At 37.1% G+C, this 18057-nt stretch overlaps 1 protein-coding gene across 4 annotated transcripts in view; it reads left to right on the top strand.

Annotated features, from left to right (window-relative positions):
- Positions 1 to 7686: 7686 nt before the first annotated feature.
- The window catches only part of LOC145876076 (NLR family CARD domain-containing protein 3-like), a 34118-nt gene continuing 23747 nt past the window's right edge, over positions 7687 to 18057 (top strand). For 3 of the 4 annotated variants that reach the window (XM_082971851.1, XM_082971850.1, XM_082971849.1), the window contains exons 1-4: positions 7687 to 7783; positions 8704 to 8847; positions 15028 to 15144; positions 17081 to 17197. In XM_082971851.1, the coding sequence (XP_082827977.1) occupies positions 8720 to 8847; positions 15028 to 15144; positions 17081 to 17197 (362 nt within the window). In that variant the 5' untranslated portion in view covers positions 7687 to 7783; positions 8704 to 8719. The remainder of the gene's footprint in view (positions 7784 to 8703; positions 8848 to 15027; positions 15145 to 17080; positions 17198 to 18057) is intronic. The other variant, XM_082971852.1, reaches the window with a different exon arrangement.

The following is an 18057-nucleotide window of genomic DNA, read 5'->3' as shown; positions in this document are numbered from 1 at the left end:
GATCATCTCTACAAGCTGGAACCTTAGAGCATGTTAGAGCCATTAAAACAAGTAGCCTACAGCTAGGACATGAGACGATTTTGAAGTTCATTTAAGTAATGGAATTATTAAGGAAAATTGTTATCTGGCCAAGGAGGATATTGTGTTGAGACCAGCAAGGGTTTTTTAGTAGATTTGTCATGAAAATCATTCAAGAAGGAAATAACTTGTTCTAAAATAGAGCTACATAAACGAGGGTCTAGAATCCCTCCCAGCAGGGGAATGGAGGTCATGTCACTCCTGGTTAGTGACTAATTTAAATACAGAAGACAAAAGGCTTGTCATCACAGCTCAACACTAGTTAACCTGTTGGGTCTAGGGGGCAGCATTTGCACGTCTGGATAAAAAAAATCTACCCGATTTAATCTGGTTACTAATCCTACCCAGTAACTAGAATATGCATATACTTATTATATATGGATAGAAAACACTCTAAAGTTTCCAAAACTGTTTGAATGGTGTCTGTGAGTATAACAGAACTCATTTGGCAGGCAAAACCCTGAGACATTTTCTGACAGGAAGTGGATACCTGATGTGTTGTATTGAGTTTAAACCTATCCCATTGAAAAACACAGGGGTTTAGGAATATTTTGGCACTTCCTATTGCTTCCACTAGATGTCACCAGCCTTTACAAAGTGTTTTGAGTCTTCTGGAGGGAGATCTGACCGAACAAGAGCCATGGAACGGTGATGTCCCATTAGACACCTGGCGCGCTACTTCATGTTGGGTACCCTCGTTCCAATACGTTATAAAAGGCTATGCATTCGTCCACCTTGAATATTATTCATGTTCTGGTTAAAAAAGGCCCTAATGATTTATGCTATACAACGTTTGACATGTTTGAACGAACGGAAATATATTTTTTCCCCTCGTTCATGACGAGAAGTCCGGCTGGCTTACATCATGTGCTAACGAGACGGAGATTTTTGGACATAAATGATGAGCTTTTTTGAACAAAACTACATTCGTTATGGACCTGTGATACCTGGAAGTGACATCTGATGAAGAGAATCAAAGGTAATGGATTATTTACATAGTATTTTCGATTTTAGATCTCCCCAACATGACGTCTAGTCTGTATCGCAACGCGTATTTTTCTGGGCACAGTGCTCAGATTATTGCAAAGTGTGATTTCCCAGTAAGGTTATTTTTAAATCTGGCAAGTTGATTGCGTTCAAAAGATGTAAATCTATAATTCTTTAAATGACAATATAATATTTTACCAATGTTTTCTAATTTTAATTATTTAATTTGTGACGCTGACTTGACTGCCGGTTATTGGAGGGAAACGATTTCCTCAACATCAATGCCATAGTAAAACGCTGTTTTTGTATATAAATATGAACTTGATAGAACTAAAAATGCATGCATTGTCTAACATAATGTCCTAGGAGTGTCATCTGATGGAGATTGTAAAAGGTTAGTGTATCATTTTAGCTGGTTTTATGGTTTTGGTGACCCTGTCTTTGACTTGACAAAACATTACACACAACTCTTGTAAATGTACTGTCCTAACATACTCTAAATTTATGCTTTCGCCGTAAAACCTTTTTGAAATCGTAAAACGTGGTTAGATTAAGGAGATGTTTATCTTTCAAATGGTGTAACATAGTTGTATTTTTGAAAAATTTGAATTTTGACATTTATTTGGATTCAAATTTGCCGCTCTTGAAATGCACCTGCTGTTGATGGAGTGCACCACGGGTGGCACGCTAGCGTCCCACCTAGCCCCAAGAGGTTAATAGCTCTCTTGCTTTGGAGCAGCCTGCTGTACCACAATTTGTTCAGTTTCAACAAGAGATATCTCAGAAATGGTGCCGAAGAGTATGGCTGATGTTTTACATGCCCGTAATCAATTGTGCTATTTTGTTAATTTTTTTGTGTTGTTTGTAACTTATTTTTTAACTTATTTTGTACATAATGTTGCTGCTACCGTCTCTTACGACCGAAAATAACTTCTGGACATCAGAACTGGGATTACTCACCACGGACTGGTAGAAGATTTTTCCTTTAATCTCTATGTACTAGGGGCTATGTGGGACGCATGCGTCCCACCCCTGGTACACCCTATCAACAACAGGTGAAATATCAAGAGTGCCAAATTTGAAAACAATTAAATGTCATAATTCAAATTTCTCAAAAATACAACTATCTTACACCCTTTGAAAGATAAACATCTCCTTAATCTAACCACGTTGTCCGATTTCAAAAAGGCTTTACGGCGAAAGCATAAAGTTAGATTATGTTAGGAGAGTACATTGACAATAGCTGTGTGTAATGTTTTGTCAATTCAAAGACAGGCATCACCAAAAGCAGAAAACCAGCTAAAATTATGCACTAACCTTTGACAATCTCCATCAGATGACACTCCTAGGACATTATGTTAGACAATACATGCATTTTTAGTTCTATCAAGTTCATATTTATATCCAAAAACAGCGTTTTACTATGGCGTTGATGTTGAGGAAATCGTTTCCCTCCAATAACCGCCAGTCAAATCAGCACGACAAATTAAATAATTACTATTCGAAAACATTGGTAAAATATTATATTGTCATTCAAAGAATTATAGATTTACATCTCTTGAACGCAACCGGATTGCCAGATTTAAAAATAACCTTACTGGGAAATCACACTTTGCAATAATCTGAGCACTGCGCCCATAAAAATACGCTTTGCGATACAGACTAACCGCCATGTTGGAGAGATCTAAAATCGAAAATACTATGTAAATAATCCATTACCTTTGATTCTCTTCATCAGATGTCACTTCCAGGAATCCCAGGTCCATAACAAATGTAGTTTTGTTCGAAAAAGCTAATAATTTATGTCCAAAAAGCTCTGTGTTGTTAGCACATGATCTATGCCAGCCGAACTTCTCATCATGAACGAGGGGAAAAAAAATATTTATGTTCGTTCAAACATGTCAAACGTTGTATAGCATAAATCATTAGTGCCTTTTTCAACCAGAACATGAATAATATTCAAGGCGGACATTTGCATTCTCTTTTCAAACGTTTCGGAACGAGAGTACCCAACATGAACTCGCGCGCCAGAGTCTAATCGGCCACCACCGTTCCAAGGCTCTTGTTCGTTCAGTTCTCACAGTATAAGACTCAAACCACTTTCTAAAGACTGGTGACATCTAGTGGAAGCCATAGGAAGTGCTCAACAATTAATAAGCCCCTGTGTGTTTCAATGGCATAGGCTTAAAGGTAATTCAACACATCAGGTATCCACTTCCTGTCAGAATTTGTCTCAGGGTTTTGACTGCCATATGAGTTCTGTTATCCTTACAGACACCATTCAAACAGTTTTAGAAAATTCAGAGTGTTTTCTATCCAAACCTGAACAATAATATGCATATTCTAGCTTCTGAGTTGGTGTAGGAGGCAGTTAAAAATGGGCACATATTTTTTTCAAAATTCTCAATACTGCCCCCTAGCCCCAAGAGGTTGTTCCTTTTTCCCCCACGCTGTTTGTGGGGTGTTGCCTCTTTGTGTTTTGAGCAGTTAACGTATCTGCATTTTCTTGGTTTTGTGTACGTGTTTATTTCAGTGTGAAGAATAAACATGTGTTCGCTCCCAGCTGCGCTTTGGTCCTCTTCCTCATCACCCGACGACGATCGTTACACAGAGATGTTAAAAATCTGTTTAAAAAATCGTCAAAGAGTAATTATTTTAACCTAAAGCATTTAATAAAGACACTTATAGTACAATATTATGGGGAATAGGAATGAGAGGGCTACGTACACCATTTTAGGAAGGGATCACAGCAGTGATTGAATGAGGGTATGAGGCATGAGTTGAGGTGTTCAGAGGCTTGACCAGTGCAGGACAGGATTTGACTGGGAAGACAATAACACAAAAACACTACACAGTGAGACAAAAGAGCTAAGAATGAGTCATAGATGTGTAATAATGTGATTGTGTTTGTGATTGACTCTACACAAAGTAATGAGAGAAAATTGACAGGGGTTTCCTCACAGTGCTTGGAGAGGAAACATTCAATGTGCCAGTGGATGAGTGGGCCACATGAGACATGGCTTCCAGTTCATGTGAGGAGGTAGTTGACAATGGTAGTGGAGTGGTCATCGCTTGTTAAATCATGGAACAGGAGGGAATTCAGTTGGAAATACAAATAGCAGATACGTTCCCTTGAAGCTGAGCCATCGTAGGTTTGAACAACAAGTTTGTCCATGAAGATAAACACGGAATTCAAATCTCACCCACTTGGCAAATCAAAGTAGCCCAAGAAACTTTTTCTGTATAAAGCCCTGATCATCCACATACAGTACCTGACGATAACTGAGAACGGCAAGCAGACTGGTGGCAACCATAGGTCCCAGAGTGGGGGGGGGGGGGCAATTTTTTTGCCCTGGGACCCAGAGTTTATCCTTATCTGTTGACCTAACCAGGAAAACTCTGGACCCTATGAGGTATGACAATGATGAATCAGTTGTAAAAGGTTTTGTAAGGGCTCTGATGGAACCAGTTTTAACTAAATCAGGGCACATGGTTTTAATAGCTCTTAGGGCTCGCGGACCGCTACCGGGACACCTACGACAACATCCGGTGAAATTGCAGAGCACCAAATTCAAAATAGAAATATCGTAATATTAAACATTCATGAAAATACAAGTGTCATACATCATTTAAAAGCTTAGAATCTTGGCAATCGAACTGCGTTGTCAGATTTCAAAAAGGCTTTACGGTGAAAGCATAGCATTCGATTATCTGAGGACAGCACCCCACAATAACATATTTTCCAAACAAGCACAGGCGTCACAGAATCCCAAATAGCGATAAAATAAATCACTTACCTTTGAAGATCTTCCTCTGTTTGCAATCCCGAGGGTCCCAGCTACACAATGAATGGTCGAGTCCTTCTTTATATCCCAAATCAGTCTGTTTAGCAGGCGCCATGACTTCAGAAATCCACTCCTTCAACATGCAGACACCAGCACACCACTGAAGCCATTAAGAACTATATTCAAAAACACACCTGGTAAACTGTTCAATCACCAGGCACACGACTCAACATAGTTCAATGACAGAGACTGTGGACTTAGAATAAAAAATAAAAATTGTGAAAATTAATAAAATAAAGTTGCAGCTGTCTTTGATATGCTCAAAATTAACTAACTGCTATCTTGAAATGTAGAGAAAGTGTTTTAAAATAGGCATCCAATCATTTGAAAATTAGTCGAAAGGCTAAGTGATTCTCTTCCTGAGAAGAAGCTGACAGCCTTCAAACAGAGCAAAAAAAGTGGTCCCAAAAAATATGTCAAAATGAATTTAAAAAATGATACAGCTGTCTTTAATAAGATCAAACTGAACTAACTGCTATCTTGAAATGTTGAAAAAGTGTTTTTAAATAGGCATCCTATCATTTGAAAATTAGTTGAAAGGCTAAGTGATTCTCCTCCTGAGAAGAAGTTGACAGCCTTCAAACATAGTGCAAAAAAAGTGGGCGTGAACATAGAATATTTTTGGGTCCAAAAAAATAATATACAGCTGTCTTTAATAAGATCAAACTGAACTAACTGCTATCTAGAAATGTTGAAAAAGTGTTTTTAAATAGCTCAGTCATATCACTCAATATGAGTCAAAATCTGTCACATCCAGGAGTGCTCATTATGTCAAAAATGAAAAAAATAACAACTCACAGCTGTGTTAATAGACCCAACTCAAACATCTGCTATCTTGAAATGTCCAAAAAAGGTATTTAAATGGGTCTACCAGACATCTTCTGGAGAGAAGAAGGCTCGATCTTTTCTCAAGAAGAACAATCTTCATACCATAAGACAGTTCTTCTTGAGAGAAGATAAGGTCAGGGACTCCTGTCTTACTCTCCGTCATGTTGAAATAGGTTCTCCTGTCTTACTTTCTGTCATGTTGAGATGGGTTTCCCTGTCTTACTTTCTGTCATGTTGAGATGGGTTAGTTCTTCTTGAGAGAACTAACCCAAAATTTGTCTAACTAACCCAAAATTAGTTAGGTGTGTCCATCCAGGGGAACGTCCCTGGTGGTGTGTCCTTCCAGGGGAACGTCCCCGGAGGTGTGTCCTTCCAGGGGAACGTCCCCGGTGGTGTGTCCTTCCAGGGGAACGTCCCCGGTGGTGTGTCCTTCCAGTTGAATCAGTGCCAGTAGCTCTTCTTTAAAGTAATTTCCATGAAAATAACAGACATAAACACACATCTGTGCTACATGGGTGTTGTCAGTTCTCTCATCAATAGCCAGGGGAAAATGCTCAGCCTGACTGAGCCCCTCCAGAACAATCCTATACACGTCATCCGCCAGAGCACAGACACGGCGTCCGGCTGATGTCACAGACAGGGGCACCTGTTTGACAGACGCAATTAGGCTATCCATAGACTTGTCTGTAGCCAATTCCTCCAAAACTGTCACCATGCATTTTTTAAACAGCTCTGCGTCTGTGAAGGGCATGTTGTGTTTGGTTAGAACCCAGGATGCTTTTAGGAAAGCACTTGTGACCTTCTGTTGTTGGATCAGGCCATGAAGGAGGATTCTACTGCCGTGTTTGTAGCTTGTAGTTAATGCTTCAGTGATTCTGCTTCAGGCCTCTGTCTGGGGCGGGAAGGCTACTTTGAAAGTACCATGTTTAGATTCATAATGCCGTCTGAGATTGAATTCTTTGCAAACAAGACACACTCTGGCTTGGCATTGGAGAAATATGGTAAGATGAATGGATCTCTCTGTCCGTTCTTCCCTGAAACTTTGATTTTCATTATCCACCTTTCTTTTGTTACTTTTTGAGAGCGACATGTTCTCTTGCTATCAAGCTCATTGTTCTGAATGAATGTTGACATTAATAAAGTAGTGTAGACTACAGTAGGCTACGTAGACCTGTTTTTCCCCACCAATCAACGCACAGAGAAATAAACAAAAAGTTATAATTGAATAGAGATATTGGTGATTTTATGATTTTATCAGATCTAAATTATTTTATTGTCACTGAATGTACTATGTACTAATCAAATGTGTTAAACATGTTGTTAAATTTGTAGTGTAGGCCTATTAATTGTGCTAATATTATACGCTAATTATGTTCTGGCCCGCCCACTTTAACTCAGAAAAAAATTCTCCCGATGTCACGTCCTGACCATAGAAAGCTGTTATTTTCTATGGGAGAGTAGGTCAGGGCGTGACAGGGGGGTTTTCTAGTTTAGTTTTTCTATGTTGTTTTCTAGTTTTGTATTTCTATGTTGGGTTTTGTTTGGGATGATCTCCAATTAGAGGCAGCTGGTCATCGTTGTCTCTAATTGGAGATCATACTTAAGTAGGTGTTTTTCCCACCTTTGTTTGTGGGAGATTGTTTTTGAGTAGTGTATGTTTCACCTCTACATCACTTTTTTTTTGTTGTTCTTTAGTTTATGTGTATGTATTGAATAGTTTCACAGTTCAATAAAATATGTGGAACGATAATCACGCTGCACTTTGGTCCGCTCCTCTCCATGACAACCGTGACACCCGAAGCCAAATCTAGTTGACAAACCCTGTTTTATAGTATGTCATGGCCTTTACTGGCCAACTGCTGTTATGTTTATGATATACTATGGTGTTGTGTCACTAGACTTTGACCAGATATTATCGCATCCAAAGATCAACTGTACCTAGAACATAGATACAGAGCCACTTGTTATCAGGAAGGTGCTCTCTCAGAACAACGGAAAATATCTCAATGACTTGACATGTTCTGGTTGTGAATTCAGGCTACAAGGTAAGAATCTTCCCAGGGATTATTGTAAAGTGTGTAGAGAAATTAAATGTATGGTGTTATTTTAGTATAGTGACTGACAGTAAAACACTCAGATCTAAAAGTCCATTTCACCTGGGACAGTTATGTGACAGTTCAATCATACAAAATGGCGCTAACTGGGCGTAGGCAAGTCAAATTCAATAACATATTGTTCATATATTCGTTTATTGTGGTTATTTTATAATTTGTATATTTTTATGTATAAGTTGTAAATCGTCTTTCAAAATATCGTAAAATTTGTTTTCTAAACTATAATGAGCTCCTCTTTCCTGTGTAATTTGGTTTGAAACCACTGAACATACTTTTCTTAACATTGTTATTATGAACTGAATTCAGTAACAGCATAATAATATCATACCTGTTGAACAAAGCAACACACTAGAATGAGAGATATTATTAAAAGAGAAAGTGACACATTATTATTATTATTATTATTATTAATATTATTGTTGTTAAATTGTTTTATTATTATTAGTTCCACTACATGGAGAAAGGGTGAAAAATATTAAATCACCTGACTGTTTGGATGTGTCTTTCTATGTCTGTTAGTAAATGTTTTATTTCTAAGAGATAATGAATAAAAGAGAACAATTGACCTTCAATAATTAGTTGGCCCTGTGTTAACCACAACCAACATGCTGGATCTCTGTTTAGTTGTTACTGTGTTAACCACAACCAACATGCTGGATCTCTGTTTAGTTGTTACTGTGTTAACCACAACCAACATGCTGGATCTCTGTTTAGTTGTCACTGTGTTAACCACAACCAACATGCTGGATCTCTGTTTAGTTGTTACTGTGTTAACCACAACCAACATGCTGGATCTCTGTTTAGTTGTCACTGTGTTAACCACAACCAACATGCTGGATCTCTGTTTACAGGGGTCAGTGCTCTAAAATGAGTCTCTCTGTGGAGAGAGAGGAGGGGGGCCCTGCCTCTAAAATTAGTCTCTCTGGGGAGAGAGAGGAGGGGGGCCCTGCCTCTAAAATTAGTCTCTCTGGGGAACATGACAACAAAGCTAAGAGGTAAGATGACTATGTTGTTTAAGGACTGTTTCTAAAACATTATTTCCACCATTTTTTCACATTTGTTATTTTTCATGGGATATGATTGCTTACGGGAACCGTCATGTGTCTGTAAAATATTGTTGTTGTAAGATTTTAATTCAGAGATTTTTGTGTATTAATTTTTGTTTTGCAAAACGCAATATAGCTGGAATGAAATGTTTGTATCCTGTATATCTTTACCAGTATACACACTCATCTCTATAGAATTTTAGCATGACACAATCATTTAGCCTACTCTTAATTATTGCCTAATATGTTGGCAGGCATAACTTTATTGTTCTTACTAATTCTGATCGGTGTTACAAGCTGAATTTGGACAATATATCCGTTATATCAACCCAGTCTTCACTCCTGTTTAAACCAAAAAGGGTTCTATCTTTCTTAATATACGGAACCACTAAAGTTCTACATAGAACCCTTTATAGGAGGTTAGCCTGTCTGAGTATACAGTATATATAGAATATATATATATAACCCTTTATAGGAGGTTAGGAAGTGTCTGAGTATACAGTATATATAGAATATATATATAACCCTTTATAGGAGGTTAGCCTGTCTGAGTATACAGTATATATAGAACCCTTTATAGGAGGTTAGCCTGTCTGAGTATACAGTATATATAGAATATATATAGAACCCTTTATAGGAGGTTAGGAAGTGTCTGGGTATACAGTATATATAATATATATAGAACCCTTTATAGGAGGTTAGGAAGTGTCTGAGTATACAGTATATATAATATATATATAGAACCCTTTATAGGAGGTTAGCCTGTCTGAGTATACAGTATATATAGAATATATAGAACTATATAGGGCTCTTTGATCAGAACTCTAGAGGTTCTTCTTCGCTGAATTGATCTTCATTATATCCAAACACACTGGTGGTCAGGGAGGCTTCTCTTTGTTTGAACGATGGCCCACGTCAACTCTGGCTGACTTTTTTACAATATGATATATTACAACACTTTACAATACAATACATTATAATACAATACATTATAATACAATACATTATAATACAATACATTATAATACAATACATTATAATACAATACATTATAATTAAATACATTATAATACAATACATTATAATACAATACATTATAATACAATACAATACATTACAATACAATACAATATATTATAATTAAATACATTATAATACAATACATTATAATACAATACATTATAATACAATACATTATAATACAATAAAGACAGACAACAACTGACTTTTTTACATTACTATACATTACTATACAATACTATACATTACTATACAATACTATACAATACTATACATTACTATACAATACTATACAATACATACATTACTATACATTACTATACAATACTATACAATACTATACATTACTATACATTACTATACAATACTATACAATACTATACATTGCTATACAATACTATACAATACTATACATTACTATACATTACTAAACAATACTATACAACACTATACATTACTATACATTACTATACAATACTATACATTACTACACAATACTATACAATACTATACAATACTATACAATACTATACATTACTATACAATACAATACATTACTACACAATACTATACAATACTATACAATACTGTACATTACTATACATTACTATACAATACTATACAATACTATACTTTACTATACAATACTATACATTACTATACATTACTATACAATACTATACATTACTATACAATACTATACATTACTATACATTACTATACATTACTATACATTACTATACAATACTATGCAATACTATACAATACTATACAATACTATACATTACTATACAATACTACACAATACAATACAATACATTACAATATATTACAATACAATACAATACTATACATTACTATACAATACTATACAATACTATACACTACTATACAATACTATACTATACAATACTATACAATACTATACAATACTATACAAAACTATACATTACTATACAATACTATACATTACTATACATTACTATACAATACTATACAATACTATACAATACTACACATCACTATACATTACTATACATTACTATACAATACTATACATTGCTACACAATACTATGCAATACTATTCATTACTACACAATACTACACATTACTATACAATACTATACAATACTATACGATTCTATACATTACTACACAATACTATACAATACTATACATTACTATACAATACATTGCTATACAATACTATACATTACTACACAATACTACACATTACTATACAAGACTATACAATACTATACAATACTATACGTTACTATACATCACTATACAATACTATACATCACTACACAATACTATACAATACTATACATTACTACACAATACTACACATTACTATACAATTCTATACAATACTATACACTACTATACATTACTATACAATACTATACATTACTACACAATACTATACAATGTTATACAATACTATGCAATACTATACATTACTATACAATACTATACATTACTACACAATACTATACAATACGATACAATACTATACAATACTATACATTACTATACATTACTATACAATACTATACAATACTATACAATACAATACATTACAATATATTACAATACAATACAATACTATACATTACTATACATTACTATACAATACTATACATTACTATACAATACTATACAATACAATAGAATACAATACAATACATTACATTATATTACAACACAATACAATACAATACATTACAATATATTACAACACAATACAATACAATATATTACAACACAATACAATACAATACATTACAAAACATTGCAATACCACTTTGTCCCCCCCATATACCTATAAGAGTAAATTGTCTTCATTGTCAGCACCTCTAAAACCAATCTCAAAATATTGTTTTAAAAAATGAATAATTTAGTTTTTCATAATAATAATAAAAAATGAATATTACTAATGTAACCCACTGCAAAGACTGGGTTTAGTTGATTGTGTGGCACTGCTCATGTCCGCGTTCTGGAACTGTCCCCGTCCCTGTACAAAACTGCCCGCGTCCACGTCCGGTGCGGTGCCAAGCATATTGTCCCGGTTACGCGCAGAGTGGCTGAGGTGATCTTGGATACCAACGATGGAGTTCGCTACAGTGTTGAGATGTCAAAGTTTATTGTTCAATTTGCTTTCTGCTTTACGGTCAGGGACAGTATGAGTGTCGCCAGATCCTTTTCACTCTCTGTCCTTGTTTCATTTTGTGGTTCACCGGATTCGTCATCATCATCGAGACGAGGTTACAGACGAACGACCTGCTAGCTAGCCAAGCTAGTCGGTACAGCTAGGAAAGCTAGCTAGCTACTCTATCAGCAGCATCCTAGTTATCCTGGCTAGTCGATAAAGCTCGGTAAGCTAGCTAGCTACTCTACCAGCAGCATCCTAGTTATCCTAGCTAGTCGGTACAGCTAGGTAAGCTAGCTAGCTACTCTACCAGCAGCATCCTAGTTATCCTAGCTAGTCGGTACAGCTAGGTAAGCTAGCTAGCTACTCTACCAGCAGCATCCTAGTTATCCTAGCTAGTCGGTACAGCTAGGTAAGCTAGCTAGCTACTCTACCAGCAGCATCCTAGTTATCCTAGCTAGTCGCTACAGCTAGGTAAGCTAGCTAGCTACTCTACCAGCAGCATCCTAGTTATCCTAGCTAGTCGCTACAGCTAGGTAAGCTAGCTAGCTACTCTACCAGCAGCATCTTAGTTATCCTAGCTAACACTACATCATCACCGGCTGCCTGCATTTCTTGTGGACCGATGGAGCTCCCCGGTTGTTTCTTCCACCTGTTAAATCCCGTGGAGGGCTTCTCCCTTTCTCATTGATGGATGCTGTAATGCGTTGCGTGCTGGTGGCAGGGAAGTCAGGCGCAGGAGAATGAACTTGGTAAAAATGGAGCTGTTTAATAAACATCAAAACCTCAGAAAACCAAAGTATACAAAATAACAAATAGAGGGTGCGAAACCCGTCCCACACCAGAATAACAATAAACACCTACATACAACAAACAATCTCCGACAGGGACATGAGGGGAAACAGAGGGTTAAATACACAACATGTCATTGATGGGATTGGAACCAGGTGTGATGGAAGACAAGACAAAACCAATGGAAAATGAAAAGTGGATCAATGATGGCTAGAAGGTCGGTAGTGTCGACCGCCGAACACCGCCGAACAAGGAGAGGGACCGACTTCGGCAGAAGTTACCTCTGTCCGATTCTCCTCTCTTCACTAGATGGACTGTAACTTTAGTGTTTAACCCCTCTATGTCCAAGGACCGAACTTTTGAATATTATTTTCGGGCGCCTCAAGTAGGCTGGACACATGACATTTTTAACAATGTTTTTTTTCTGATGAAAACTAGTTCATTGCATCCTCCATGGAGCTCAGTTTCATAATATTACGTTATGTTATGAAGTAATCGCTAAAAAACAGACCTTATTTTAGGTCATTTTTCAGCTTTTCTAGTTGAATTGAGCACCGTGACGCCAACTCACATTCTGAACATTCTATTCCCAGCTCATTGTTCTGCGTTAAAATGGCAGCTTCTCTATTGTTATCAATGAGACCTGTCGGCAATAACCGTGAACGCCGACCTCGGGTAAATTACTATTAACCTTGTAGGCTGACCTCAATTATTATTATTATTATTATTATTATTATCAGGTAACTTATTATTATTAACAGGGTTCTGGCTACTTTGTGAGTGCTATCCCTGTTCGCTTGGGTACATATTGTACCACAGTCCTAAACGTTAACCATTTTCTGGTCATGGTTAACCATATTTGTTTTCAGAAAAAGGTATACCACCTAAACAAAACGCATGTCCCTGTCCTCTTTTTCAGATGTGGCCGATTTTAAACATCCAGAATACATTTTTTAATTAAGAAATAACACTTTTTTTGATGACTTGTTGTTTCTAAATGGCTGCTGGGTAATTGGATATGCATTGAAATCGTTGCATCGCAGGTTCACAGAGTTGCGTAGGTTCACAGAGTTGCAAACCAAATGGATAGGTCTAGCTCATTGATTTGTAGATCTGACGTAGTTGCTACCTCAGATTATGAGCCTAGTTCAAAGATGAAAAAATAAAAACATGGAGTCTCCTCGTGCATGCGCCCCCAGTCTCATTGTTCTCAGATCGACCACTATCCAAATGCGCTACTGTTTTTCAGCCATGGCCTGCAAAGTCATCATTCAAAGTTCTGGCGCCTTCTGAGAGCCCATGGGAGCGTTAGAAAATGTCACGTTATGCCAGAGATCCCCTGTTTTGGATAGAGATGATCAAGAAGGCCAAGAAATGGTCAGACAGGGTACTTCCTGTACAGAATCTTCTCAGGTTTTGGCCTGCCAAATGAGTTCTGTTATACTCACAGAACCATTCAAACAGTTTTAGAAACGTTGGAGTGTTTTCTATCCAAAGCTAATAATTATATGCATATTCTAGTTTCTGGGCAGGAGTAATAATCAGATTAAATCGGGTACGTTTTTTATCCGGCCGTGAAAATACTGCCCCCTATCCATAACAAGTTAACCATAAACATCACACATTTAGTTAATTATATATATAAAACTATTTATTTAGATGGGTGACATTATCTGCCAAAATAACATGTAGATGCAAAATGCAAAAACATGTACATGCAAAATAATGTAGACCAAAAAGAGCTCTCCAGCAGGTATCAAAACATTAAAAGGCCATTTTCTCAAAAGTGAGGTTACAAGTATATCATCTTCCAAAGCAGAAACACTTTTCCACTGTTCCTCAACTGTAGTGATATACCATGTTCTAGCTCTGAGGCTCTACTATTATCAAATGTGAAAAACACAATTTCAAATTTTGCTACATAAGACCGAGCCGTTCATTTGAGAGAAAGGCAGATATATAACATTTTGCAAAAAAACATTGTCTCTCTGAAATGAAACCATCAAGTGATAGATTTTAAACAAATACATGTCTGTCGTTGAACAATCCGATGCCATGATTAGATAGTGAAAAAACACACTTAAACAATAAAATCTAATTTATGAACATTTCTGAAAATGAGTAGATGAGAGATGTAATGTTTGTCTCTGTTGTGTTGAAGTCCAATCAAGCAGGAGAGACCAGCCTCCCCTGTACCCAGCTGTGTGTCCATGAAGAGTGACTGGTCTATGGGTCCTCCTATACTGTTTAGAGAGGGAGACTTTTCTACTGAACAAAGGTAAGAAGAACTCATGGGTCATGGTCAGTGAGTTAAACAACACTGTCTCTAGTCATTTCTCCTCTCCCATTTTCACATTTCTTTTTGTTGTTTTCATAATCCATAGGCTAATCCTTTTAGTCCATTTATCATATTCCTAAAACAATATTAAACAAACACAACATTCCCTCCCTGTTGTGTGTGTGTGTGTGTGTGTGTGTGTGTGTGTGTGTGTGTGTGTGTGTGTGTGTGTGTGTGTGTGTGTGTGTGTGTGTGTGTGTGTGTGTGTGCACTCCCTGGATGAAGAGATATAATCTCTATCCTGATAGCCTAGTCACTTTTACCCCTACCTACATGTACATATTACCTCAACTTTCCTCAACTACCTGGTACCCCTGCACATTGACTCAGTACTGGTACTCCTTATAGTCTCATTATTACCTCAACTACCTGGTACCCCTGCACATTGACTCAGTACTGGTACTCCTTATAGTCTCATTATTACCTCAACTACCTGGTACCCCTGCACATTGACTCAGTACTGGTACTCCTTATAGTCTCATTATTACCTCAACTACCTGGTACCCCTGCACATTGACTCAGTACTGGTACTCCGTATAGTCTCATTATTACCTCAACTACCTGGTACCCCTGCACATTGACTCAGTACTGGTGCTCCTTATAGCCTCATTATTACCTCAACTACCTGGTACCCCTGCACATTGACTCAGTACTGGTACTCCTTATAGTCTCATTATTACCTCAACTACCTGGTACCCCTGCACATTGACTCAGTACTGGTACTCCTTATAGTCTCATTATTACCCCAACTACCTGGTACCCCTGCACATTGACTCAGTACTGGTACTCCTTATAGTCTCATTATTACCTCAACTACCTGGTACCCCTGCACATTGACTCAGTACTGGTACTCCTTATAGTCTCATTATTACCTCAACTACCTGGTACCCCTGCACATTGACTCAGTACTGGTACTCCTTATAGTCTCATTATTACCTCAACTACCTGGTACCCCTGCACATTGACTCAGTACTGGTACTCCGTATAGCCTGATCTCTGAGAGTGAGACAGAAATATACTCTTACTGTGTTAAACCTAGCAGTTCTACTGATTTCTCTGAGAGGCAGATATATATTATTACTGTGTTAAACCTAGCAGTACTACTGATTTCTCTGAGAATGAGGCAGATATATATTATTACTGTGTTAAACCTAGCAGTACTACTGATTTCTCTGAGAGTGAGGCAGATATATATTATTACTGTGTTAAACCTAGCAGTACTACTGATTTCTCTGAGAGTGAGGGAGATATATATTATTACTGTGTTAAACCTAGCAGTACTACTGATTTCTCTGAGAGGCAGATATATATTATTACTGTGTTAAACCTAGCAGTACTACTGATTTCTCTGAGAGTGAGACAGATATATATTAGTACTGTGTTAAACCTAGCAGTACTACTGATTTCTCTGAGAGGCAGATATATATTATTACTGTATTAAACCTAGCAGTACTACTGATTTCTCTGAGAGGCAGAAATATATTATTACTGTGTTAAACCTAGCAGTACTACTGATTTCTCTGAGAGTGAGGCAGATATATATTATTACTGTGTAAAACCTAGCAGTACTACTGATTTCTCTGAGAGTGAGGCAGATATACGTAAAGCATTTTGAAAATAAAAACATTTGACTCTGAAATGAAAACATCAAATGATACATTATAAACATGTACATGTCGGTCATTGAAAAATTGCATGCCATGATTAGGGAGTTAAAAAACACCTATCTCATTTATAATTTCTTTAAACAATAAAAGTTAACATATGAATGTTTCTGAAAGTGATATATAGCGTTTTGTAATGAAACTCTTCTTATGTTTCCCATCTGAGATCAGAGTAGAGGAGAGATGTAATGTTTGTCTCTGTTGTGTTGAAGTCCAATCAAGCAGGAGACACCAGCCTCCCCTGTACCCAGCTGTGTGTCCATGAAGAGTGACAAGTCTATGGGTCTACCTATACTGTTTAGAGAGGGAGACTTTTCTACTGAACAAAGGTAAGAAGAACTCATGGGTCATGGTCAGTGAGTTAAACAACACTGTCTCTAGTCATTTCTCCTCTCCCATTTTACCATTTATTGTTGTTGTTTTCATAATCCATAGGCTAATCCTTTAGTCCATTTTCATAGTCCTAAAACAATATTAAACAAACACAACGTTCCCTCCCTGTGTGTGTGTGTGTGTGTGTGTGTGTGTGTGTGTGTGTGTGTGTGTGTGTGTGGTGTGTGTGTGTGTGTGTGTGTGCTCTCCCTGGATGAGGAGATATAATCTCTATCCTGATTGCCTAGTCACTTTTATCCTTACCTACATGTACATATTACATCAACTTTCCTCAACTACCTGGTACCCCTGCACATTGACTCAGTACTGGTACTCCTTATAGTCTCATTATTATCTCAACTACCTGGTACCCCTGCACATTGACTCAGTACTGGTACTCCTTATAGTCTCATTATTACCTCAACTACCTGGTACCCCTGCATATTGACTCAGTACTGGTAGTCCTTATAGTCTCATTATTACCTCAACTACCTGGTACCCCTGCACATTGACTCTGTACTGGTACTCCTTATAGTCTCATTATTACCTCAACTACCTGGTACCCCTGCACATTGACTCAGTACTGGTACTCCTTATAGTCTCATTATTACCTCAACTACCTGGTACCCCTGCACATTGACTCAGTACTGGTACTCCTTATAGTCTCATTATTACCTCAACTACCTGGTACCCCTGCACATTGACTCAGTACTGGTACTCCTTATAGTCTCATTATTACCTCAACTACCTGGTACCCCTGCACATTGACTCAGTACTGGTACTCCTTATAGTCTCATTATTAGCTCAACTACCTGGT

This window comes from Salmo salar, unplaced genomic scaffold (assembly GCF_965601325.2).
Source record: "Salmo salar unplaced genomic scaffold, fSalSal1 ptg000432l, whole genome shotgun sequence".
Classification (NCBI taxonomy): Eukaryota; Metazoa; Chordata; class Actinopteri; order Salmoniformes; family Salmonidae; genus Salmo; species Salmo salar.
The sequence above is the reverse complement of the archived record's forward strand: the minus strand, read 5'-3'. Positions and strand labels throughout refer to the sequence as shown.